This window comes from Loxodonta africana, chromosome 4 (assembly GCF_030014295.1).
Source record: "Loxodonta africana isolate mLoxAfr1 chromosome 4, mLoxAfr1.hap2, whole genome shotgun sequence".
Lineage (NCBI taxonomy): Eukaryota > Metazoa > Chordata > Mammalia > Proboscidea > Elephantidae > Loxodonta > Loxodonta africana.
This window is the reverse complement of record NC_087345.1, coordinates 155,121,179-155,147,040: the sequence shown is the minus strand read 5'-3', so window position 1 is coordinate 155,147,040 and position 25,862 is coordinate 155,121,179. Positions and strand designations below refer to the sequence as shown.

At 41.8% G+C, this 25,862-nt stretch overlaps 2 protein-coding genes across 8 annotated transcripts in view; one reads left to right on the top strand and one right to left on the bottom strand.

The window, feature by feature from the left end:
* Positions 1-295: 295 nt before the first annotated feature.
* Positions 296-17,959, bottom strand: MEIG1 (meiosis/spermiogenesis associated 1). 2 transcript variants are annotated; one of them, XM_003410570.4, is made up of 3 exons: positions 9,537-17,959; positions 9,045-9,211; positions 296-4,858 (listed from the first exon to the last, which is right to left on the bottom strand). In XM_003410570.4, exons 2-3 carry the CDS (start codon positions 9,180-9,182, stop codon positions 4,730-4,732), a joined length of 267 nt encoding a protein of 88 aa, XP_003410618.1. In that variant the 5' UTR covers positions 9,183-9,211; positions 9,537-17,959; the 3' UTR covers positions 296-4,729. The 2 variants fall into 2 exon arrangements, with proteins under 2 accessions (XP_003410618.1, XP_010589012.2); XM_010590710.3 differs by having other exon boundaries at positions 9,608-17,959.
* A 3,286-nt stretch (positions 17,960-21,245) lies between these two features.
* Positions 21,246-25,862, top strand: part of DCLRE1C (DNA cross-link repair 1C) — a 54,688-nt gene continuing 50,071 nt past the window's right edge. For 2 of the 6 annotated variants that reach the window (XM_064284876.1, XM_064284874.1), the window contains exons 1-2: positions 21,698-21,810; positions 24,626-25,551. Coding sequence is in view for 2 of the 6 variants with exons in the window: in XM_010590712.3 (XP_010589014.2) it covers positions 21,702-21,810 (109 nt within the window). In the remaining 4 variants the exon portion in view is untranslated. The other 4 variants (XM_010590712.3, XM_010590711.3, XM_064284875.1 and 1 more) reach the window with 4 other exon arrangements.

The window sequence follows — 25,862 nt, the reverse complement described above, 5'->3', positions numbered from 1 at the left end:
AGTGTTCATTCATACTGAGATCCTGGACCAAAACTTGACACCCCAGTTCTACTGCTGCTTTGGAGTCAGTAACCGGCAACTGTGTGTTCTCCTGGGGGTTGGAACACCTATTCCTGAAGCTGAGGACCAGCATCTAGCATGGAACAGGAACGGTAAATTCGCTTGGCAGGGTGGTGGTTGCCGTCATGGACCAAGGCCTGTTGGTTAAGTCCCACTACAGTACAGACACATCTACTCAGAGTAGCTGGTGGTGGTTGCAGATGGCTCTCTCAGCAGCACTGTGGTGGTCAACAAGAACGAGCACTCAATGCAGGCAAAAGAAGGAACCAAGAAGAAAGTGGCTGATCAATTTTCTAAGAAAAATTGGTATGACCTGAAAGCACCAGCTATGTTCAATATAAAAAATATTGGGAAAACACTAGTCACAAGGACTCAAGCAACCAAAATTGTATCAAAATTCTCTCGCTAGGCCATGAGTCTTGCTGCAGAAAATTGACGTGGCATTTAGAATATTCAAGCTTAATTGCTGAGAATGTCCATGGAAAAAACTGCTTGACTAACTTCTTTGAATGGATCTTATCTATGACAAAATGTGCTCCATAATCAAAAGTTGGCTGACCATCATCGAAGCTTTTGTTGGCTTCAAGACTATCGATGATTATTTGTTTCATCTGTTCTGTGTAGGTGTATGGAAACCCTGGTGGCATAGTGGTTAAGTGCTACAGCTGCTAACCAAAAGGTCAGTAGTTTGAATCTGCCAGGTGCTCCTTGGAAACTCTACAGGGCAGTTCTACTCTGTCCTATAGGGTCGCTATGAGTTGGAATCGACTCGATGGCAGTAGGTTTGGTTTGTTTTTTGGTGTAGGTGTATATTTCCTATTGTTGCTGTAACAAATTACCACAAGCTTAGTGGTTTAAAACAACACAAATATATACTCTTACAGTTCTGGAGGCCAGAAGGCTGAGATGGGTCTTAACTGGCTAAAATCTAGGTGTCAGCAGGGCTGCAGTCCTTCTGGAGACTCTAGGGGAAAATCCGTTTCTTTGCTTTTTCCAGCTTCTAGAGGTTTCCTACATTCTTTGGCTCATGGCCCCTTCCTGCCATCACTTAGATCTCTGCTTCCATTGTTACATCTCCTTCTCTAAATCTGACTTGCCTGCTTCCCCCTACCCCATTTTTGTTTGTTTTGTTTTAATTTTGATTGTGCTTTAAGTGAAAGTTTACAAATCAAGTCAGTCTCTCATACAAAAATTTATACACACCTTGCTATATACTCCTAATTGCTCTCCCCCTAGTGAGACAGCACACTCCTTCCCTCCACTCTCTTTTCATGTCCATTCCACCAGCTTCTGACCCCCTCTGCCCTCTCATCTCTCTTCCAGATAGGAGTTGCAACATAGTCTCCTGTGTCTACTTGATCCAAGCAGCTCATTCTTCACCAGTTATCATTTTCTATCCCATTGTCCAGTCCAATCCCTATCTGAAGAGTTGGCTTTGGGAATGGTTCCTGTCCTGGGCTAACAGAAGGTCTGGGGACCATGACCACTGGGGTCCTTCTAATCTCAGTCAGACCATTAAGTCTGGTCTTTTTTATGAGAATTTGGGGTCTGCATCCCACTGCTCTCCTGCTCCCTCAGGGGTTCTGTTGTATTCCCTGTCAGGGCAGTCATCGGTTGTAGTCAGGCACCATCTAGTTCTGGTCTCAGGCTGATTTAGTGTCTGGTTTATGTGGCCCTTTCTGTCTCTTGAGTTCCTAATTACCTTGTGTCTTTGGTGTTCCCCATTTTTTTAACTGTGCTTTTGGTGAAGGTTTACAGAGCAAATTCGTTTCCCATTCAATAGTTTATACACAGATCCCTCTGTGACATTGGTTGCAATCCCCACAATGTGTCAGTACTCTCCCCATTACCACCCTGAATCCCCATTTCCATTTGTCTGGTTTTCCTGCCCCTTATTGCCTTCTCACCTTTGCTTTGGGGCAGCTGTGCCCTTTTGGGCTCATACAGATGATTGTTCTAATGGGCACTTTCCTTACAGGTGTTATTATTTTATAGGCTTCTTTATAATTTGCCTGCCTCCCTCTTAATAAGCACCCTTGTGATTACATTGGGTCAACCGGGATAATCCAGGATAATTTCCCCATCTCAAAACCCTTAATTACATTTACAAAATCCACTTTGTTGTGTAAAGTAACATATTCACAGGTCTGGTAATTACGACATGGACATCTTTGTGGGGGGAGGCATAATTCTACCTATAACAGTGGGTTTCACAGAAAAAAAAAAAAGGCACCGTCATTCAGAAGACTTCTCATGATCAGCATCTGCAGGTCTCCCAAAGCTGGAAGAAGATGGTAGAAACCATAACCAGAGAGAAGCAGGTAAGCGATTTGAAAGAAGTAGTCAATAGGTGATTCTAGGCAACATTGGGAAAAGCATTGAAGAAGCTCACCAGTCTATTTGAGACAGGCAGACTGAGCTCAGCCCTTCTAGGAGACACCTGCTCTGGTTTATCCTCCTCCACTGTGCAAAACAGGCCGCATATTCTTCCGAAATTGTCCTTGACAAGACAACCACAGAACAGGCCTCAACTGGTTTTAGCAGGTTTTCAACACCATCTTAGCACTTTGACCTATTAGCTCATAAAGTACAAAACACATATAAAAACCCTATACTGTGCAAAACAGGCCGCACATTCTTCCGAAATTGTCCTTGACAAGACAGCCACAGAACAGGCCTCAACTGGCTTTAGCGGGCTTTCAACACCATCTTAGCACTTTGAGCTATTAGCTCATAAAGTACAAAACACATATAAGCACCCTATACTGTGCAAAACAGGCCGCACATTCTTCCGAAATTGTCCTTGACAAGACAACCACAGAACAGGCCTCAACTGGCTTTAGCGGGCTTTCAACACCATCTTAGCACTTTAACCTATTAGCTCATAAAGTACAAAACACATATAAGCACCCTGCCTCTGGGTGGAGACTTAACATACTAATGAAGGAAAGTCAGCCTTTTCCTCCATTCCAGGGCATCAAATCCTTGTCTAAAGAAAATGCATAGTCATCCCCAAGCTCTGGATGCGTGCACAAAGGTCAGTCCTAAATATTCATGATAAATTTACATTTCCTTCTCTGTTCTCTGTAAAAGCCCACCTCCCCAAGTTGCCTGCGAGCAGTCTTGGAGGCAGCGGCCCCGACCGTTCGACCGTTCATTCCGTTGCATGATAAAATAAAGGTGCCTTTCTGATCTCCCACCTTGGCCTCTTGTTTATTGGCTGTGAAGAGTCGTGCCAAGCAAAACCTGGGGTTCCTACTCGGCAACATTTCTATCCTCTCCATGATGTGTTTGTTAGAAAAGTCAAAATGCTGAAGAAGCACAAGTTTGAACTAAGAAAACTAATGGAGCTTCTTGGTGAAAATCGTAGCTCTGGAAAACAGGAGCTAAAGTTGAAAGAGCTGATAGATATGACTCCCTCTCCACCTGGCCAGTCCAAGAGTTTATTTAAAGATCAGAATTTTAAGTGGTAACAAATAGTCTTATTGGGAAAAAAAAAATAGTTAAAATAAAAAGGATATCTGTCATCTGTTTAATCTTAAAATAGTCAAGACTCACTAATCTTGAAAGAAGGACTCTCTGAACCTTAATAATTTTGCTTCCTTGCTCATTAACACTTAGGCTGTTTTTGCAGTGAATCCAGGCAGCAGTGGGACATAAGGAGTCATCTTAGTTTGGGGAACTCAGAAGTAGACCCTAGGACAAGGATTCAAGTGTGAATAGATTACTTGGTAAGTAAAGAACAACTGGAGTCCCTGGTTGGCACAAAAGGTTAACATGCTTGGTTGCAAACCAAAAGGTTGGCTGCTTGAGTCTCCCCAGAGGTGCCTCGGAAGAAAGGCCTGGCAATGTACTTCAAAAAAAAAACAGCCATTGAAAACCTCCTGGAGCACAGTTTTACTCTGACACACATGGGGTTACCATGAGTCAGAACTGACACAAGGGCAACTGGTATTGGTTAAAGAGCCACTGGTAACTGTAGTGGGGGAAGTGATAGAGACAAAAGGGAGGCAATCAATAGAGTAAGTTATCAAGGCGGATATTACGGTGATGACTAAAGCTAATCCTACTGGTGAAACTCTGGGAATCAGTATAAAACACACACTTCAGATTTATTCCACTGGAGATGTGAGGTTACTGGGGTATTTATTACATATCTACTCCCCATCATCATTGGTTGAGGATTGCTTCCAGAGGGGCATTATTCCTTGATATTTCCAGTCTGCTGACAAGAGGCAAAGGACTCCAGGGGCAAGAGAAAGCCCTCAGGCCACAGAATGCAGACATGGAAGTTCAAAGTCATGCTCTTGTGAAGTGATAAAGATAAAGGATTTGGGGCAGGGGCACCATCAGCATCTGTTAGAAAAGAATACATAACTAGCTGGTCTATTTTGGGTTTCACATGGGGCTACTGTTTTCATGCATAATGGTTATTCTACCACAGTTGAAATGGCCAGGAAGAGCAGGTTCAAGAAGGGTACAACTTCAATGCTTCTGCAGCTGTATTTTAGAACAGGACAAGGTGATTAATAGATAGCAAGTTTCATGGCTGTTGTGTTTCAAAACATTAAACTGAAGACTACATGTTATTTTGTAAAGTGGCATTTACACGATGTAGAGTGAAATGAATTTTTAAAGTACAATTGACTAGTAATACAAGGAAGAGAGGCTAATAAGCATAAATTTTCACTTTGTGGACTTCCTTGTCTTCACATTCCCTCTGTTTGTTGTAGTAATAGAACGTATTGTCCCTTCTCTGTAGTTTCTTCACATATCCTGTCTCTGGCCAACGATCTACCTGTGCATCAAAAACCAGAAGACAAATATTGTAATGTCAGTCTTATTTTTATATAATATTTTACTAACAGTAAAAAACACAACTCACAACAAAAAAAAATTAAAGTGTAAAATTAAATTGTAGTAACATTTGAATTTTTAGAGAACGTATTACACACATACATAAAATACATTCTAAACTTGCAAACTTATACTGTAAAAGGACTAATTCAATGCTTTGCTCTAGATCCCTATTTCTAGATTTAAATTTCTGCTCAGTGGCCAAGATAGAGAAAACATTAAAAATAACCTAATGCTTTCAAATGTTTTAACCGCCTAACTTCTAAAACTAAGACCCCATTCTAAAACTAAGACCCACCTACTGCTGGCTGTTGATGCTTGGGCAGTGACTAAAAACCGAAGACATCACTATAGGTACAGATGTTTTTCCTCACGTCTAAATTTCAAGTTCACCTTGAAACCCAGTTTTAATAGAAATTTGAGATCATGAATATAGCCCTCAACAATCTTTTCTCATCTTCTCCCCACTGTTCTTTCTTGTATATCATATTGGTTTCCTTCCTTCCTTGTCTGGAGTGATCTAATTCGGACATTTTCCTCTCCTTCCCCTCAAAATTCAAGTTCCGCCTTCTTGACTAGGTCAATGCCTTTCTGCTGTTGAACATGTGTCTTCTGGATTTTGTGAGATCCATTCTATCACTGTCAAAAGCCTATCATTCAGGTAGCAGGCATGGTCTAGAAAATCAAATCCTATTCTTCAACACCATCTGTCTATACAGCTGTTACTTTTATATTCCCCACTTATAAATCACATCTTTCAGTTGGGAGAAAAGATGAATATACTATCTGTGTCCCTGTGTCTTTTATTACTTAATAACTCATTTTAATTTTCTTCTGTCGACTTGTTTATTTATGAATCAGCAAAAATAGGTAGCAGCATGCTTGATAAACTTTGGCAGACTCTCTGACAAATAAATTTTAAGAAAAAAGAAAAAACAACTGTTTCTGTCACTTAAATCAAGCCTACTTTTTGTTGCTTCCACTACCCCTGGTAGGGAAGGGAGGTGTCCTCAAGTCTCCATCATAGCTCTCTTCCTCCAAGTGACAGTAGCAGGTTCTTTTTCATTTACTAGGGTCCCGAAAACCATCTCCTTCAGTGAAGCAAGTACAACTGCTGCTTCTTCGGAACATTCAGCACCACGTTACAAGAAATGAGCCTCAACACAGCTAGGCTGGTCATCCACTTCTAGGCATTTTCCTTTTTTTTTTTTTTAAATTGTACTTTAGATGCAGGTTTACAGAACTAGTTTTCATTAAACAGTTAGTACACATTGGTTAACAACCCCAAAACATCTCAACACTCTCCCTTCTTGACCTTGGGTTCCCTATTACCAGCTTTCCTGTCCCCTCCTGCCTTCTAGTCCTTGCCCCTGGGCTGGTGTGCCCCTTTAGTCTCAATTTGTTTTATGGGCCTGTCTAATCTTTGGCTGAAGGGTAAACCTCAGGAGTGACTTCATAGGCATTTTCTTTTTATACCCCTTTGCCATCTCTGAATCTTTTTCTTGTTGGCTTTTTACTTGATCACTCCCATTCAATCTAGGATGCCTACATTCTTTAGAGAATCATGGAGTGGAATGTTATGTTCAAGTCCAATGATCTTCTCCTCAGACACTAATAGCATTCTTAACAGGCGTGTGCTTCAGTAAGGGAATAAAGCGTTGCTCAATCCCTTCAGACCACCGTGCAGCTGGTAAAGGCATCCCAATCAAGGCAAACCTTCACTTACCATGTTTTTCATACCCAGCCTTTAAGGCCCACTGTAAATGTCAAAAGTATTGGGTCATGAAGCTTTCCTGATGGTTGTCCCAAAAGAAAGTGATTTTTCTTCATTTAAGTATTCTTCTTTTAAGGTATATATACTTTGAGTTGCAGAAGGTTTTGTTCTCTTGTTATTTGACTTTTTAATACTAATATAAGCTGCCATTTCTTAAATACTTAATGTTCATCCATTTAACAAATTATTATTTTTTTTTACTACAATGCTAGGCATTTCAAACGCATGATTTCATTTAATTCCTGTGACAATCTTCTAAAACGGGCACTGCCATCATCATTTTGTGGTTGAGAAAATGGAGGTTCAGTGAAGTTAAGAACCTTGTTCAATATTACTCAGCGAACAAGAGATAGAGCCAGGATGCAGACCCTGGAGAGTCTGATTCCAAAGCCCGCATTCTTCCTATTGGTCCACTAAATTTCTTGAGGTCAGGAACTCTCATATTTTCATCTCCTAAAGCACTGAGCACAGAAATTTGCACACAGTAAATACTCAATACGTATACGCTGAATTGAAAAGCAAAACCTCTCCATATTTACCAAGGGATATAATGAATAGGACTGTTCTACCCTTCATAACACACACAGGCATATCTCATTCACCTCTTGGGATTTTCCCTTTAAAGAACGTGCTTTGCATTCTCTTAAATCTGATTTTACCTGAATAACAACATTACTGGATATGGGGGTGAGAAAAACACCAAGAACGTTTTGTTCCACATGGCCTATATGATCCTGTGTCTTGTACATCTTTTAGAGGCATCCCAATCTCAAGGTAGGAAGCCTATTTTTGAACACACCATTAAAATAATACTTGGGTTTTACCTACTTAAAAGCCATAGGCCTTACAGTAATTAAAACTACTTTAGGTAATGGGGACAGAGTAAACTGTTAGTATATATGAGAACAAGGATACATGAAAATCACAGTAGTCAAATCTCCATTTTGATCAATGTTATGGATTGAATTGTGTCCCCAGAAAATGTGTGTCAATTTGGCTAGGCCATAATTCCCAGGGTTCTGTGACTGTCTACCATTTTGTCATCTGATGTGATTATTCTCTGTGTTGAAAATCATACCTCTATGATTTTAGTGAGGCAGGATTAGAGGCAGTTATGTTAATGAGGCAGGACTCAATCTACAAGATTAGGTTGTATTTTAAGCCAATCTCTTTTGAGATATAAAAGACAGAAGTGAATGGAGAGACATGGGGACCTCCTACTACCAAGGAAGCAGAGCTGGGAGCAAAGCGTGTCCTTTGGACCACTCCTAGACAAGGGAAAGACTGAGACAAGGACCTTCCCCTGGAGCCAACAGAGAAAGAAAGTCTTCCCCTGGAGCTGACACCCTGAATTCTAATTCCAGCCTCCCAAATTGTGAGAGAAGAAAATTCTCTTTGTTAAGGCCATCCACATGTGGTATTTCTGTTATAGCAGTGCTAGATAACTACGACAATCAATAGTTTTAACTTCATTCCCACCAATTCTAACATACCTATCAAATCAATGCCTATTAAATTAAAGTCTATTAAAGTTTAGCTCTGTATTGCTTCTATTCCTTTTCTTATCTACTTTTGTAGGAAGTAGAGACCAAAGGCAGAAAGGAATGAAAGAAGAAAGAATATAAAAATCTGAAAAATCCATAAATGAATTAGTCTCCAAAAAACTGTTCATAATAAAACATAAAATTGTTAAAAATTTTTAAAAAGCTGTGAGTTAATTATAAATTCTTGGTTGCAACACCAAATCTAAAAATTAAAACACATTCATGAATAGTGGCATTTTCTATAATATTCTTAAAAATTCAATCTTAGTGTCCAGTAGAATACATAAATTAAAAAAAAATCACACTATAAACCAGTGCCATGTCTAGATTTAGAGCTAGTCTTTGTAAACCAAAACCATGTCTCTAACCTCTCAGGAAAGCCTGGGATGCATATCCCAAATCAGGGCTTGTTCTCCAATAATTTCCATGAAAAACACAGAATTTATCCTCTTTCTAATTCATGGTTAAAATAGAAAAGAACATTCACAGGATAGAAATAACAGTTACCCAAGAAACAAAGAAAACAGAGATTAAACATCACATAATAGAACCACCCAAGTGAGGGAAAAAGCACAGATGCATAATTAATAAAAGCTAGAAAATTTTTCATGATTTGAAATTGAGGGACCACCCCTACCCCCAAACTACCTGGCAAGTCACTCTTCTGGGCATCAGTCAACTCATCAATAAAACGAGACAGTTAGACTAAGACCCCCCTTCCAGTTAGTCTCTGGTTCTTTGTGTTTTAATATTTTTCATCATCTTACAAACTCATTTTGAATTCAAGTTTGTAGAGACATAAACCTTACCATAGAAACTTGTTTCACTTGTTTATATTCAATTTCATCCCGATATCCTGCTTGTTGAAATCGGTACAGATTTTCTATCTCTTCTGACCACTTTTTGGCACGACTTATTGATTTTGGTTTCACATCAGAACTAGCCATGGCTACAGAGTTCTTATTACCAGCTATTTCTGAAAGATGTTAAAACAATGTTAATATACGTGGTTTTGAAAGTCCCCTTAAGAATGAACAAAATCATAGAGTTCAAAATCCCACCAAATATATTAATTTTTAACATTAAATTCTAAGATTGAGAAGGATTCATGTTCTATTTGGGAGGGGGAACCCCTGAAAGATACCACAGAGAACTCTTTATTTCTCAGATAAAATAGCATTCAGATTTATGGAGTGATATTCTAAATGCTGTGTACCAATTCTGGTGTTCTAGGTAACAGTGTGCACATTACTGAAAAACTCTTATTTTTAACTGCTCAATAAATTATTGAAATATCCCACCACCATTCCATTTGATTATATTCAAAACTGCATCTCCTTTTTCTTAGGAAATGTAAGATCAGTCTTCTCACTCTCTTCCCTTTCCTGTTGCTGGGACACAATGATTTCTTCTTTTTCCATTTCTTAATTGCTTGGAGACATACAAATCACTGCAATCCATTTACTCAGGTCACTGTAGCACCCGATCCTAGGACAGACCAGTAAGAGAAGACAGACTAACACAATTCCATGAAAGCTATATGGCTGTTACGATGCTGACATCATTGATTTGAAAACACTGTGTTGTTGTTGTTAGGTGCCCTGGAGTCGGTTCCAGCTCACAGCGACTCTATAGGACAGAGTAGAACTGTTCCATAGGGTTTCCAAGGAGCAGCTGTGGATTTGAACTGCCGACCTTTTGGTTAGCAGCTGAGCTCTTAACCACTACGCCACCAGGGTCCAGAAAACACTGCTGGGGTCACTAATGGTCTTTAAAATTTAAATACTCAACGCCAGTTCATGTAATTGTCTATTCACCAAACTTCTATAGCCAGTTTTTCTAAGAATAACCTTGCATATGTTTTCTCAGCTACTTCTTATTTTATTACCAAAAATATCTCAGTCGTTTCACTAAAATAAAGTATCCAGAATTTTCATCACAATTCTCTGAATTCATTTTTCCATTAAAATATATTTGTATTGGCTGAAATAAAGTCAAACCTCATAGAGAAAAGAAAGCAAAATAACCATCACATCAATTAGAAATATCCATCCCTAACATCAGGCGAACACCCCACATACGAGTTAGAAGGATAGACTTAAAAGGTGTTTTACAATAAATGCCTTAAAAGTATAATAAATTTAGCTCTACCTGGATTTGACAGGGGAAAAACCAAAGAAAATGGAAGTGAAACTGATAGAATTGAACTTCAGACAAATGTTTCTCCAGTATGATAGGTGTAGCCTAAAAGTTCCCTCACTGATAATAAGAAAAAGATAATGAAGAACTTTAGGAGGCTGAGAGTGTTTCAAACACGAAAGGAACTGACAGACCTTTTTCTATGAAAAATAAGGAAGCTGGACTTATGCTCCCTTCCCACCTCCTCTAGAATTTTGTCACATTGTTTAACATTCTAAAGACTATGACATGTACATTCTATCCTGAAACCATAATTTCCACAGTTGTTTGGATTTAGTCCCAGATGTAAATGAAGTCGTTTGAGTCACACGGTTCTTATCCTGATGAAAGTGTAACTACTTAAGTGAATACATCATTAAAAAAAAAATATTGTTGTTTTCATTTTTCCAATGTGGATACCAACATTTATATTGTCCAGAACTAATATAATTAAGGACATTGTTAATATTTAACTTTCAAAAAACTTTTGATTCTTATTTATTAAATATTGCAAGTTTAAGGCAATTAATTGGTATTATATGACTTTATGTAAAATTTGGAATGCCTGACAAAATAATAAATAAGCTATGTTTCAGCAAAACACTTGTCTTTTATTTTCATTCATTTTAATGGGAGGTTAGCTGCTTCACTGCTACAGTATACTAGCTATGATCAAATAAATGATTCGGACATATGAGCTTGTGGTTGTTACTGTATGCCACACAGTCGATTCTGACTCATAGTGACCCTATAGGACAAAGTAAAACTGCCACCACAGGTTTTCCTAAACCTTTAATGGAGCAGATCACCAGGTCTTTTCTCTCTCAGAGTTGCTGGTGGGTTTGAACTGCCAACCTTTTGGTTGTCAGCTGAGCACTTAACCATTGTGCCACCAGGGCTCCTTTGTGGTACATTCTGATAATCCCTTAATATATGTATGTAGAAGAAATTTTTGTGTAGGAAAAAAAATGACTCTAAGTAACATAAAAGAAAAAAGACGTGCTAATTCAGTATTAAAAATACTTTCAAAATCAATCCTTTTTACATGAATTAAGTGGCTTATTAAATTGCTTTTACGGATAAAGTACCTTTTCTAAAAGCAGTGGTACAATCTTAATTTTTGTTTCACCCAAGCCCTTTTTGCTTTAGGCTTGGCTTTCTGAAACATAATTGTGGTAGGATGGACTGTTTTTGTGTGGCCTTTCTCGCCAAGGTCTTACAACTCCCACCCAAGTGATTGGGTGGGACTGTGCAAATAAGGTAATTGTGGCCCACCAAGGGGGATGGTCAGTTTTGCCATCCCTCTGGGCTTGAAATGAGCCATCCCAGAGGTGGGAGAGAAGAGGATCCCACCACCACCAAAGAAGACCAGCCAACAGCAGAACATGTCCTTTGATGTGGGAGCCCTGCGCTGAGAAGCTCCTAGAGCCGGGAGAGAGCGAGCTGTAAAAGAAGCAGTGGCAGAGAAACAGTGGCAGGAGAAACCAGCAGGAGATGATGTGTTGGGCTTCCTGCCTATGGAGTGAGAAAGCTGAGTGTCTTTGGGCAGGAAGCTTGCTGGTGGAGTGGGGTGCCTCCAGGCACTTATCGGCAGAGCTAAAAGAGCTTTGTAACACTTACCTGAGTGGGACAGAGGCCTAGGGCCAGAGAGACGGGCCACTGGGAACAGCTGGGAAGAGGCTGTCCTGATAGAACAACTGTATTGAGTGTTCCTGAACCTGAAATATAACCCGTTACTTCCCTAGTAAACCCCGCAAATGTGATTATTGTCTGTGAGTTCTGTGTGGCCATTGTAATGAATTACCGAACCCAGGAAAGAAGTAGAGAGTGCCATGGGAGGGATGGTTGGTGTCAAAATTGGTAAAGATGGCGGAGAGGGGAGGCATGTCTGATCCCCGCCTCATAGGAATCAGCCTGGTGTTGTTCTTGATTCTCCTTTCCCCTTGTGAAGTTAGAGGACGTCAAATGCTGCTCCCATGCCATTTTCACAATTATAAAATACTTTTATTTACTTGTATTCATTCAAAAAGTATTTTACTGAATGTCATTTATGCAACCTTTTGTCACTTTCATGTCAATTATATCAACTCTACATATTAAAATGCCGCATTTTACTAGAAAATATGCTGCATTTAGTGAAACTACTGGGAAATCGCCATCTTTCTTGGTAGAATAAAAATCTTCTTGATATATCTGACATTTCAAAACTATTTTTTCTTGAGAAAAGTTTTCTCAAAAAGCTAAAAAAAATATGAACACAATTTTCACCATAGTAGGAACCCTAGTGGCTATTATAGGAGTCCTGGTGGCACAGTGGTTAAAGCACTCGACTGCTAACCGAAAGGTCAGCAGGTTCGAAACCACCAGCAGCTCTGCTGGAGAAAGACTGGGTAGTTTGCTTCTGCAGAGATACACAGCCTTGGAAACTCCATGGGGTCGCTATGAGTCAGGGTCAACTAGGCAGCAGTGGATTTGGTTTGGTTTTAACGGCTATTATAACTATACTACCTAGTGGTGGTGCAAATTCCATATATATAGTCTCTCATATCTTTCAATTTATTAAAAACAAAATGAAACTAAAGTTAGGAAAGATCAATTTACAATTTCTTAATTATTTCAGCAGTTCTGGGAAATCAGTGGAAATACTAATTTGGCTAGGAACATTCAACACGTTGAAACTTAGTGCTGTTTTATTTATTGACTGTGTTGGCAAAAATAATTGCCACCACAGTCAATAAATACTTTTTATCTGCAGAAACAGGAAATGGCAGTGCCATTTTCTTCTGAAAGACCTGTGCTTCTAGCTTGTGAAAACTGAATTTTATTAAACAGCATTAGGGTTTGAACATAAAAACCCACCAATCCCAAATCTCTGACAATTTTAATAAAACACAAAAACGTTCTAAAGTAATCAGACATCTCTGAGGCAGCTAGCTACCCCAAACACCCTTCTACATAAAACCGCATTCTCTAGCAAAAGCCCTTTTCACCTCCTCTACCATGTGAAAGTGTTTACTGGTACAAAAACTCCAAAAGCATTAGTATCTCTAATCATTCGCGTCTTTCCCCATTTTATTATTTTCCCCAAAGGCAGCAAGACAGAGCAGCACGTAACCTTGGCCAAGTCAACTAAGAACTCTGGGCCTCAGTCTCCCGACCTGTAAAAGGGTGAAGCATTACCCAGTCTGTATAGTCTTCACATTCCCCTTCCCGACTTTCGGGGGTGTTCAGTTGAAAGTAAAAGCAAACCCCAAACATGCTTCTTGATCCACGGTTCGAATGTGCTAATTTACATTCGTGCGGCATAAATTCACTCTCCGAACCCCACAGCTGACTGCCATGCCTTTCCCGGTCCCACAAACTTTTTTTCTGCCACAAATTGCCAACTCTATCTGGGATAAAATCTGTCTAGACAGGGCGGGGATGAAAAAATTATTCTAAAAAGTGAATCACTGGCTCATAAGATGAATTCCAAAAAGAGGCCTGAGTCACAGGCCCTAAAGTCAAAGGAGGCGGAAGGCCACCCTGAAACTACGGCAAAAGAGATTCTGAAACTCAGAACTGGCCAGATAAAGGCACTCCTTGAAAAGAGGGTAAGGAGCCCCGGCTGCCCAATGGTTAAACTCTCCACTGCTAACCAGAAGGCTGGCGGTTCCAATCCACCAGCCGCTCAGCAGGACAAAGATGTGGTTAGTCTGGTTCCGTAAGGTTTAATCTTGGAAACCCTGTGGGGCAGTTCCCCTCTGTCCTATAGGGTTGCCGTCAGTCAGAATAGACTCCACCGCAAAGGGTTTTCTTTGAAAAAAAGAGAGACGAAACGTGAAAACAAAACACCAAGCAGGGCATAAGTCCGGAACCTAGAAGCGCCGGGCGGAAGAGGCGGGGCTTAAGTTTCCGGGGCGGGGCCCGGGTCAGGTGTAGGGGACGGGTGGGCGGTCTGGCCCTAAAGCGGTACATTTGCCCAAACCTGAGGTCCAGGTCTCGGTGGTTATCGTCGCTTGGCGGACCTGGAAAGACCGGGGGCGTCCCTCCTGGGAGCTCTCAGGTGCAGGCCGCGGTCCTCGTGTTCTCCACTCAAGATCCTTGACTGGGCCAGCGAAAAGTCAACTGTCACGGCCTTTTTGATCCTCGCGTCTCCGAGCAACGCGGTGGCGCCGCCGTGTCCCGCCCCAAGCGAATGGGGCTCTGTGCGCGTGCGCGAGGGCTGACAGGGTCGGGGATAGGTAGTCTGCCGAGTCAGCGTTCATCCCGGATGGGGGCTTGCAAAGGCTTAACACTGACCAGGGGTGGAGAGTGAAATGCATTATTAGCTGCTTGTTGAATCCCAGAAAGCATTCCCTAAGAAAGCGGATGACCATGGGCGTTTCTCGCCCCTGATAGTACATATCTCCTGTGTCCTCGTTTTTCATTCTGTGGGGATTAAATGAACCAATCTAAAGGGTCAAGCATAGTGCCCGGCAATTGCTAAAAGATAAATGATATCTAGGGCTTTTACGATTTTTTAAACATTATCTTCATTATTACCCTTAAAATACCATTTACTGGCAAGTCCCAAATTTATTTCCTCATTCCAGATCCCTCTCTAAACTGTACACTTCGGTACCCAACGTGTGTATTTCAACATTCATTTGGTTGTGCAAATGGAACCCCTGACCCCCACCCCAAAATCAATTAATCAATAAAACCTCCTTCCACAGTCTTCCCCATTTCAGCTGATGGCACCGAGGATCCTCTCTTTCACTTAACCTCTATATCCAAGCCATCAGCAAAACCCGTTGCTTTTCTTGCTCCTACACGAGTCCACACCACTATCATTTCATCCTCCGGTTACTACAGTAGCCTCCAACAGGTCTTCCTCCGCTCAAAATCCTGCAATCATCCCCCATGTCATGGAGCCCTGGTGTCACAGTGGTTAAGAACTTGGCTGCTAACCAAAAGGTCTGAAGTTTGACCTTTTGGTTCGCTCTTTGGAAACCCTACAGGGCAATTCTACTCTGTCCCATAGGGTTGCTATGAGTTGGTATTAAATCGCAGAGTAAAAACCAAAGTCTTTATAAGGCCAGCCAAGCCCTACGAAATTTGCACACAAGCCCCTCCTCCCTTACTCTGGATTGCGCTGCATCAGCCACAGTGGACTTCCTGCTAGTCCTGCACTTGTTCCCACCTTAGGGCTTTTGATGCAGCTGTTCCCTTTGTTTGGAATGGCCTTTTTCCAGGTTATCTGCTAACTTCCTCATCTCCTAGTTATTGTTAAAATCTCAGCCTGCCCCCCTCCCCTACCCCTGGTCACGCTCTCTATCCTGCTTACTATGTTCTAATATTTCCTTTTTGCCACAGGACTTGTTGAATTGTGTCCCCTAAAAAGATATGTTGAAATCCTAACTCCATGACCTTGTTTGGAAATAGGGTTTTTCTTTTGCTATCAGTTAAGTAAAATGAGCTATACTCTTGAGTAGGATGGGTCCTAATACTAATCCCTTCTGAGTGGTATTTTATAAAAGGAACAGAGACAAACAGGGGGAAGACACCATATGATGATGAAGGCAATGCATCCATAATCAAAAAGAACGCCAAAGATTGCAAGTAGCTCCCAGAAACTAGGAGAGAGCCATGGACCAGCTTCTCTCTCAAAGCCCTCAGAAAGAATCAACACAGCTAATGCCTTGAATTTGGATGTCTAGCTTCCAAAACTGTGAGAAAATAAGTTTCTGTTCTTGAAAACCATCCACTTTGAGATGTTTTGTTATGGCAGCTATAGGGAACTAACACAGCACTTATTCACCACACAGGGTCGCCATGAGTCAGAATGGACTTGACCACAACTAATGACAACAATATAGTATTTAAATAGTTTATTTATCAGTTTTATTGTCTCTCTCTTGCTAGAATGTAATTTCCACAAGCAGAGATCTGGTTGTACCATAAAGTCCTAGAACAGTGCCTAGCACGCAGTAGGTGTTAAAGTAATATATTTGAATAAATACATTTCAGCAGCAGCACCACCACCCCACCACTGCTGTGGGAGCAGTGAAGCACAGTGGTTAAGAGTATGGCCTCTAGGAGATGGTGCCCTTGGGTTTGCATCTGGGCTCTACTGCTTACCAGTAACAAGATCTGCAAGTTGCTTGTCTTAGTCATCTAGTGCTGCCGTCACAGAAATACCACAAATGGATGACTCTAATAAAGAGAAGTTTATTTTCTCACAGTAAAGTAAGTGAAAAGTCCAAATTCAGGGTGTCAGCTCCAGGGGAAGACTTTTTCTCTCTGTTGGCCTTCTCATCCATCTTCCCCCAGACTAGGAGTTTCTCTGCACAGGGATTCCAGGTCCAAAGCACACGCTCTGCTCCCAGCGCTGCTTTCTTGGTGGTATGAGGTCCCCAGCTCTCTGCTTGCTTCCCCTTCCTTTTTATCTCTTGAGAGATAAAAGGTGGTACAGGCCACACCCCAAGGAAACTCCCTTTACATTGGATCAGAGATGTGACCTGGGTAAGGGTGGTGTTAGAATCCCACCCTAATCCTTTTAAACATAAAATTACAATCACAGAATGGAGGACAACCACAGAATACTGGGAAGCGTGGCCTAACCAAAGTGATACACACATTTTGGGGGGGACATAATTCAATCCATGACATTGCTTAACCTCAGTTGCCTCTACTGTACAATAAGAACAAAACATGTACCTATCTGATGGGGTTGTTGTGAAGATGAAATAATAAATATAAAGCACTTAGGATAGCATTTGGACCTACATAAATGCTAGATATTATTTCCACTAGAATGTGCATTCCATTAGGGTAGGGATTTTTGTCTGGTTTGCTCACTGCTTTCTCTGCCTAGAACAGTGCCTGGCACATAGCAGATGGTCAGTGACTATTTGTTGAATGAATGAGTGAATGCTTGCCATCACCTTCCCTAGACTATTGTAGCAGCTTCCTACTCAGACTACCTGCGCCACATTGCCCTAGTGCCCTTTCTAAACTCTAAGTCAGCGATTCTCAAACTTTAGTATCTATCACAATGAAAAGTGCATTAAAACATAGATTGCTGGATCTAGCCCCAGAGTTTCTGATTCGAAAGGTCTGGGATGGGGCAGAGAATATTGTTGGTGATGTTATACCAGGGTCTACTCTTTGAGAAATACTGTTCTAATCTGACCTGTCACTCCCTTGCTTGAAAACCACGAGGCTTCCCACTACCATTCAAGTTAAACTTTTTAACTCCTTGGCTTAATGTATAAGGTCCCTCATGGTTTGATCTCACCTGGTTCAGTCTCTGCACCCCTGCTAAGTCCCCATCATTTCCTCCTTTTGAGCCCAGTAGTCTGGTTAAAAGGGAGTACTAGCAGTTCCCACAACTAGATAAAAACTCATTCCAGGGACTTCAACTGTTCTTGGGCCTGGAAGCTGAGCTCAAATTCACCTCTGCTACTAAGTTTCTCTTATAGCCCCTTTCTCCTTGCAGAATTGAGCTCTCTCCCAGGAGCTCATCCTGAGCACACATTAAAGTACCTGTAAAACTTCTTGCATTTATTTACCTGGATTTTTCCTTCTGCCATACTGTTTTTTTTTATACTGTAAGCTCTTAGCAGACGATTCCTTTAAGTGCTTCTAGGTTCAAGCACTGCCCCTAGCACTTAGCAAACGAAAACCAAACTTGTTGTCATCAAGTCATTTCTGACTCATGGCGACTCCATGGGTTACAGAGTAGAACTGCTCCACAGGGGTTTCTTGCTTACAGTCGTTAGGGAAGCAGAGTGCCAGGCCTTTCTTCTGTGGCACTGTTGAGTGGGTTTGAACCACCAACCTCTGAGTTAGTAGGTGACCCCAAACCATTTGTGCCACCCAGTGATCTTTGTCAATTAGTAAATGTCCAGTAAATAATTATAGGTAATATTTATTGAGCACTTGCCATTGTCCAGGGCTTTGGGTAGCCTTTATTATAATCTCCATTTTACAGTTGAGAAAACCTAGCTACAGATAGGTCCAGTGATGTAACCAAGATCACACAAATAGTAAGGGCTTAGGTGAGACTTTAACCAGGGCCTCCAAAATCTAACGATGAGAATCTCAGCCCCTGAACTTTATTTTGCGATGTTAACTTGCATGAATCCACACATTTCTCTCCTGATTTCTAAGCCAAACTTCCTCTCACCCTCTTCCAACAATGAAATTAGAATTTAAAAAATTACAAAAACTGAAGATAAGCTATCTGCGGCTAAATCTTGTGAATTAGGACATCTTGAAATTTAAAATTGTTAACCCTTAGTGGTAAGCACAGCACCTTGCTTTTATAAAAAAAATTTAATAAATTTTGTGTATGTTATTTTACATTGCTAACTAACATATCTAATTGTGTAATTCCTAATATAACATTCCTTCTAAAAGAATAGCATAAAACACGGTAAACCTATAACTCAAGTTATGCAATTAAGAAAAGTATATCCTGTAGTGATTTTCCAACAAAGATTCGTATCTACCTCAATAACTAATTTTCAGCTGTTCAATATAAACTTGCTAGCAGTTTTCAGTCCTGCTGAGACGGACTGAATCAAGGACTCAGAAGTTCAAAGAACTCTGGGATTGCTGAAAGGTGGAAATTCCCAGCCGGAATATGGGGAAACAGTAGAAGCTGGCATTGTCGACCACATATCACAGTTTTCTTTATAAGCACCCACAGGAGAAATTTTTCTTGGGACTTGGTATCCAGGAAATTGGGCTGCTTCTGAAAAGCTGTTTTATTTTCGTCTTAAGGGTGCCACAGAGCTTGTAAGTGATTGTGTCTCCCTCTTTACTTTGGCCTCCAGGAAAGCCAATGTATGGCCCACCTCTCACCAGAGTACATGTGTGCATGTCTGTGAGCTATTCTTACCCGTCTTCACTATTTTCTATCCTACCTTTCTGCTTTGTCCCGACTTTCTCAATATTTTCCTATATTCTTTTGTACTGTATTCATTGTGGAAAGAAGTGGGGATATGTGGGCAAGTAAATAAGAATATGAGTATTATCTTGACCTGTAGCCTTTAATGAGCTCCAAATTCTATCAGAGGTAGATACATTGGACTCCCCAGATGCCAGGCTCACTGCAGAATTTACCCTCAGGTACAGTCAACCTAGACAGCACTAAAAAAACAAAGAAACAAACAAACAAACAAAAAAAAAACTCCATTGTCCTTGAGTCAATTCCCATCCCATGTGTATCAGAGTAGAACTGTACTCCATAGAATTTTCAACGGATATAATCTTACAGAAGTAGATAGCCAGGCCTTTCATCCGTGGATTTGAACTGCCTACGTTTCGGTTTGTAGCCTAGGGTAACCCATTTGTGCCACCTAGGGACCTAGACACAATGATACAACCTAACCAAACTTATTGCCGTCGAGTTGATTCTGACTCATAACGAACTTGTGGGACAGAGCAGAATGGCTCCCACAGGGTTTCCAAGGCTGTAAATCTTTACTGAAAGAGATTGCCACATCTTTCTTCTGCAGATCGGCTGATGGGTTTGAACCATCAACTTTTCGGATAGCCACTGAGGGCTTAACTACTGTGCCACCAGGGCTCCTTCTAGACACAATGATAGCCATCTATACCTCTCCCACTCCTTCCACCTTTTTTTTTTTTTTTTTTTAAGATTTTATGAGTATCTGTATTTAAATAGGGACTCTGAGTAACTTGGCTGCAGAAACATACTGATATATAAACAGAAAAATAAATTCTCTGAGGGTGGCATTCTGATTCCCCTGGTCAGAACTCATTGTTCTTGGATTTATTTCTGTTTTCCTTTATATCTCTGTGGAAACATACACTTACCATGTTGTACAAATGTGTCCCCTCCCCACAGATTGAAAACAACTTGAAGGCACATTTTAGTCATCTATGTAAGCACCGCAAGGCTTGTCGCAGTTCTGTGCACAAAGCAGGACCTCAAAAGCGTTTGAGTTGTTTGTGGTTAATAATACAGAGGTACCTAAGAAAAATAGCTACGTTGGATACAATAAGTGTCATTGTGACTATTTGGTGAAACTTAATACCTCAACAAACGTTTTTATAAAGTGGTTTTGGTGGTTAAAAAATTCTAGACCTTTTCTCTCCCCCATCATCCTGCCATCTTTTACACATCTTTCTGACATGTTAAAAACATATCTCCAAAGGTGGAGGAGGAAGGCTAGCAGCTAAGATATCCTTGGGATTTTTACTAATTTACTCTAAGAACATGTATTTAAATTAAGATCATCAGGTCTTATTCACTCAATCTGTAGGTTACAAGTGGGAGAGGGAACTAATAATTATTGAACCTACCATGAGTCCCCTTGCTATCGAGCCAATTCCAACTCAGAGGAACCCTGGTGGCACAGTGGTTAAGAGCCTGGCTGCTAACCAAAAGGTTGGCAGTTTGAATCCACCATCCGCTCCTTGGAAACGCTATGGGGCAGTTCTGTTCTGTCCTATAGGATCACTGAGTGGGAACTGACTCCATGGCAATGTTTTTTGTTTACAATTTTCTCATATTGTCCCTGTAGAAGGTATCATGCTTGGAACGTAGAGCGCCAGCGAAAAAGAGGAAGACCCTCCACGAAATGGACTGACACGGTGGCTGCAACAATGGGCTCAAACACAGCAAGGATCGTGAGGATGGCGCAGGACCGGGCAGTGTTTCCTTCTGTTGCACATAGGGTTGCTATGAATTCTCGCTCACTCCACGGCACCTAACAGCAACAACAATCTTCATAATTTTGCCACGAGGCAGAAATTACGATTCCTATTTTAAAAACGAGAAAGTTGAACTCGGCTTTCTGGCTAATGGGTAGAAAAGCAGGAAGTGGAACTCAGTCTGATTCTGAACCGAAACGCTGCACCCCACCTCGCATCCTTGGGTGGAACCAGCTCGTTCAGCTGGGTGTTTCCGCTTCTGCTACAGACACGGACTGCTCTTCACCCGGCAACATCCGTACTGTTCGGTCGAGGCTTTCAGCAAGAATCAGACTCCCCGCTCTAAACCCTCCATTCCACCCAGCTTCTCCAGGTCCAGCCAAAGGAGCCACCTCACCTGTCTGTGTATGCAGCCCGGGTTTTTTAAATTCGAAGTTTGCTGGAGAAAGCAAAGTGAATATACCGTCCCTAGCACCGCCCCTCCCACCAAAGGGCTTCTGTGATTGGGTGAGGCTGCACCTTGGCTGGCCAATGGCGAGGCGGCGGGCTGGCTCCCGGAAGTGGTGGCGCGGTCAGGGATTACTTGGGCTTCAGCGGCGGCCGGCGCGGCGTCCTGCTCGCAGAGATTGGCTGACGCCATGAGTTCCTTCGGGGGACAGATGGTCGAGTATCCAACCATCTCCATAGACCGCTTCGACAGGGAGAACCTGCGGGCACGTGCTTACTTCCTGTCCCACTGCCACAAGGGTGAGTGAGCTCTACACGTAGCCCACTCCCTTGGGAAGCAAGGGGCTGGCTGCTAAGGCTTGGCCCTGGGGGGCAGTCGCCCAAGGGACTGGAGAGAGGAGGAGAGGCGGGCATCGGGGCGCTGGAGCAAGGAAGGTGCAGGCTTTGGGAGGCAGAGGGGGGATTATCAACTACACCTTGTCCCAGCTTGGCTCCTCAACCTCTCTAAGGCTTTATTTCCCTCTTCTGTAAAATGGGACGTTACACCACCATCTGCCTGTTTTGTACTGTCAGGCCTGTTGGTCAGGTGCAACTGTTAGATTCTTTGGTAGTCATCACAGTGGCCTATACTCAGAAGTTGGCTAGGATTAGTTCTTCCCCCATATCCTCACTACCATGTTATAAAGGAAAAAGTTTCAGATCAAATTCTGCCACACACCGAGACGTTTGTTAGCAAGCAGACACACTCTCACACAAACATGCAGACACTCATCAAACAACCTGTCTATGGGCTCCACGAAGTACAAGTTCCTCCTCATTGTAGATATTCTGAACACATCCAATATGAAAGGTTCATTCTAGTTTAGAGGCAAGATGGCAGCAGGCAGCCAGAATACTATGATCTCACACATGGAAACATGGCCGTTTAGGGATTAAGTCTAGAGTGTCATCCCTAATGGAATCCCTGCGTGTTGCAAGATGCTTGGCTGCTAACTGAAAGGTTGGAAGTTCGAGTCTACCCAGAAGTGTGTGGAAGAAAGGCCTGTTGATCTATTTCTGAAAAATCAGCCATTGAAAACCCTATAGAGCTCAGTTCTGCTTTGACACACATGGGATCACTATGACTTGGAATCCACTCATTGACAGCTGGTTTGTCGTTGCTAATGATATGGGCTCAAAAGCTTACTAGATCCTCCATGTGAGAATAGAGTGTCTCTAAAATACGTTGAGAGAAAAGATTGAAGTTGCCAAGGGTTTCATTTTACTTGGGTCCACAATCAATGCTGATGGAAGCAGCAGTCGAGAAGTCAAAAGATGCATTGCATTGGGCAAATCTGCTGCAAAAGATCTCTTTAAAGTGTCAAAAAGCAAAGATGTTACCTTGAAGACTAAGGTGTGCCTGACCCAAGCCATGGTGTTTTTGATAGCCTCGTGTGCATGTGAAAGCTGGACAGTGAATAAGGAAGACTAAAGAAGAATTGATGCCTTTGAATTGTGATTTTGGTGAAAAATGTTGAATGTACCATGGACCCAAAGAACGAACAAATCTGTCTTGGAAGAAGTACAACTGGAATGCTTCTTAGAAACAAGGATGTCTCATATACTTTGGACATGTTATCCAGAGGGATCACTGGAGAAGGACATCATGCTTGGTAAAGTAGAGAGTCCATGAAAAAGGAAGACCCTCAATGAGATGGATTGACACAGTGGCTACAACAGTGGGCTCAAGCATAACAACTGTGAGGATGGCACAGGACCAGGCAGTGTTTTGTTCTGTTGTACATAGGGCTGCTATGAGTTGGAACCGACTCATCAGCACCTAAAAACAACCTAAAATACTTTAGCCAATTCCCAGAGTTTGAATACCAGTAATCTCACAACCATTGCCTGTTTTTAACACCTATTATGCTGATGAATGAGTTACTAATTCTACCAATGAAAAACGTTTTAATATTCATTATGCTAATTAGCACAGCCTTTGGCATTGATTAGGAGCCCTCATGGCACGGTGGTTAAAGCAGTTGCCTGCTAACCGAAAGGTCTGCCTTCAAAACCAGAAGGTCCACAGGAGAAAGATGTGGCAGTCTGCTTCCGTGAAGATTGCAGCCTTGGAAACTCTGTGGGGCAGTTCTACTCTGTCTTGTAGGGTCGCTATGCGTCGGAATCAACTTAATCAGCGGTGGGTTTGGTTTGGGTTTGGTTTTGGCATTGACTGGAGATAAAAATAAACTGAAGCGCTTCACTGGCTGCCTCTTTAAGTGTGGACTTCCAGGGTAGCTTGAGAAGTAGTAACTACCCCTTTGGGATGTGAGTTCTTGATAGGGATTACCGATGGCACCTAGTATAACAAACTCATACGTACATACGTATTACAGGTGTTTTAAAACAAACTACAGTTATCAAAACATTTCCCTTCATCACAGGGTCGGTGTGAAGATCAGATGTCTTGTTGATGGAATCACTCGCTTTAACTCTACCACCAGTTGCCACAGAGTTGACTGTGACTCACGGTGACTCCATGTGTGTCAGAGTTGAGCTGCGCTCCATGGAGTTTTCAAAGGCTGGTTTTTTGGAAGTATATCCCCAGGACTTTCTTTAAAGGCACCTCTGGGTGAGCTAGAACTTCCATCCTTTTGATCAGTAGCCGATTGTGTTAACTGCATCACCCAGGAACAAATTGTTGAAGTTACTGCTTTTGGGAAGTTTCTCTGCTTCCTTGTTCAAAGTCACCAGTTACCTCTCTTTAATGAGGAAGATCTGGACCACCACTCTCTAGTTACCAAGCAGCACTGTGAGATCTTTCTGCTTGTTCTTGAGGAATACATTTTTCATTTTGTTTTTCACTGAGAATCTGTTTCTGAATGTTTAAAAGTACTAGAGATAAGGATGCTCCCATTTTTACCTTTCACATTGAGTCTCACTGGAATCTCTGAACTCAAAATTTGATAGACATTATTAAAGTACGGCTTTGGGGATTGTCCTTGATGTTTAGGAGTAGTGGGTTTGGAGAAATAGCTTGTCTAAAGGAATTTGTGAAGCTTATTAATTTGTACGTTAAGCAGGAAATTGAGTTCCTTCTATCCAGCAGTTCATAATAATTTTTCCTGTTTTCTAGTCTGTGCTCAACCAAGATGTAAACTCATCAAGGGCGAGAATTCAACTGCTGCTTTTGAAGATACCTCACGTTGCATTCTAGTGATTTTTAACCATTTTGGACACAGATTTCTTTGAATGTCTGACAAAATCTATGGACTCTTGCTAGAAAAAAATTCAAATATGCATCACATTTTGATATAATTTGGGGTGGGCTCTGAAGCACATTTATTGACCCTGTGGAGCCCAGTGCTGCACTCAGAACCTGTTGCCATTGAGTTGATTCCAACTCTTAGTGACACTGTAGGATAGAGTAGAATGGCCCCATAGGGCTTCCAAGGCTGTTAATCTTTACAGAAGCAGACTGCCACATCTTTCTCCCACGGAGCCGCTGGGTGGGTTCGAACCACCAGCCTTTTGATTAGCAGCTGAGCAGTTAACCACTTCACCCCCAGGGCTCCTTAGAGGTCACTCAGGGTAGGCTTTTTAAGTATCATTGAGGCCTGGAAGATGAGAGGGAGCCCATGGTCTGAAATAGTGACCCCGGGTTGGGGAAGATCCAGGAGAGGGCAACTTGGTGATTTGCTTTGGCCAAGGAAAAGAAAAAAAGGCCCTGGAAAATAGACTCTGGGTGCAGTCCTACCAGCACTGAGTAAACTTACACAGATTCCCTTGACCACCAGTCAGGAAGGGGGTGACTTGATAAAACGGCTCTAGGGTGCTGTCTACTGAGTCAGTTTGGGAGCGTGTAGCAGAGTCCTGATTCCAGCCTTCTTTTTGCCATGGCACAAACTCTTCAGAAACTCTGATCACTGAGAGCCCTGCTCTAGAACCTACCCATAGGACCTAAAAGACTGGACTAGGAGTGACCTGAGGAGAGTCACCCATTGAGCAGGAAGGTGGACTGTGCTGTGGAGGCATGTGTCCAGTCAGGGCCTGCCAAGTGAGGTGCGGTAACTGCTTGTGTTTACTGGATTTAAGAGTCTTCACATATAAATTGAGGGTGTATACTTTTTTTTTTTTTTTTAATACATGTCTGTGTTGAGGGGGATAGTTAGAATAATTAGAATTGGTTTGTTTGGACTAAAGTATTTAGAAATGTTTGGTCATTATCTAGGCCGTTATATGCTAAAGACTCAGGACATGTTAAAATGTACTATCTATATAAATGTTATCTTTCTTTGAATGTCCTCTTCCTGTGTATGTTTTTTTGGAAAGCTGCAGAACAAGCAGGTGGGAATGGTAATATCCCACTTGCA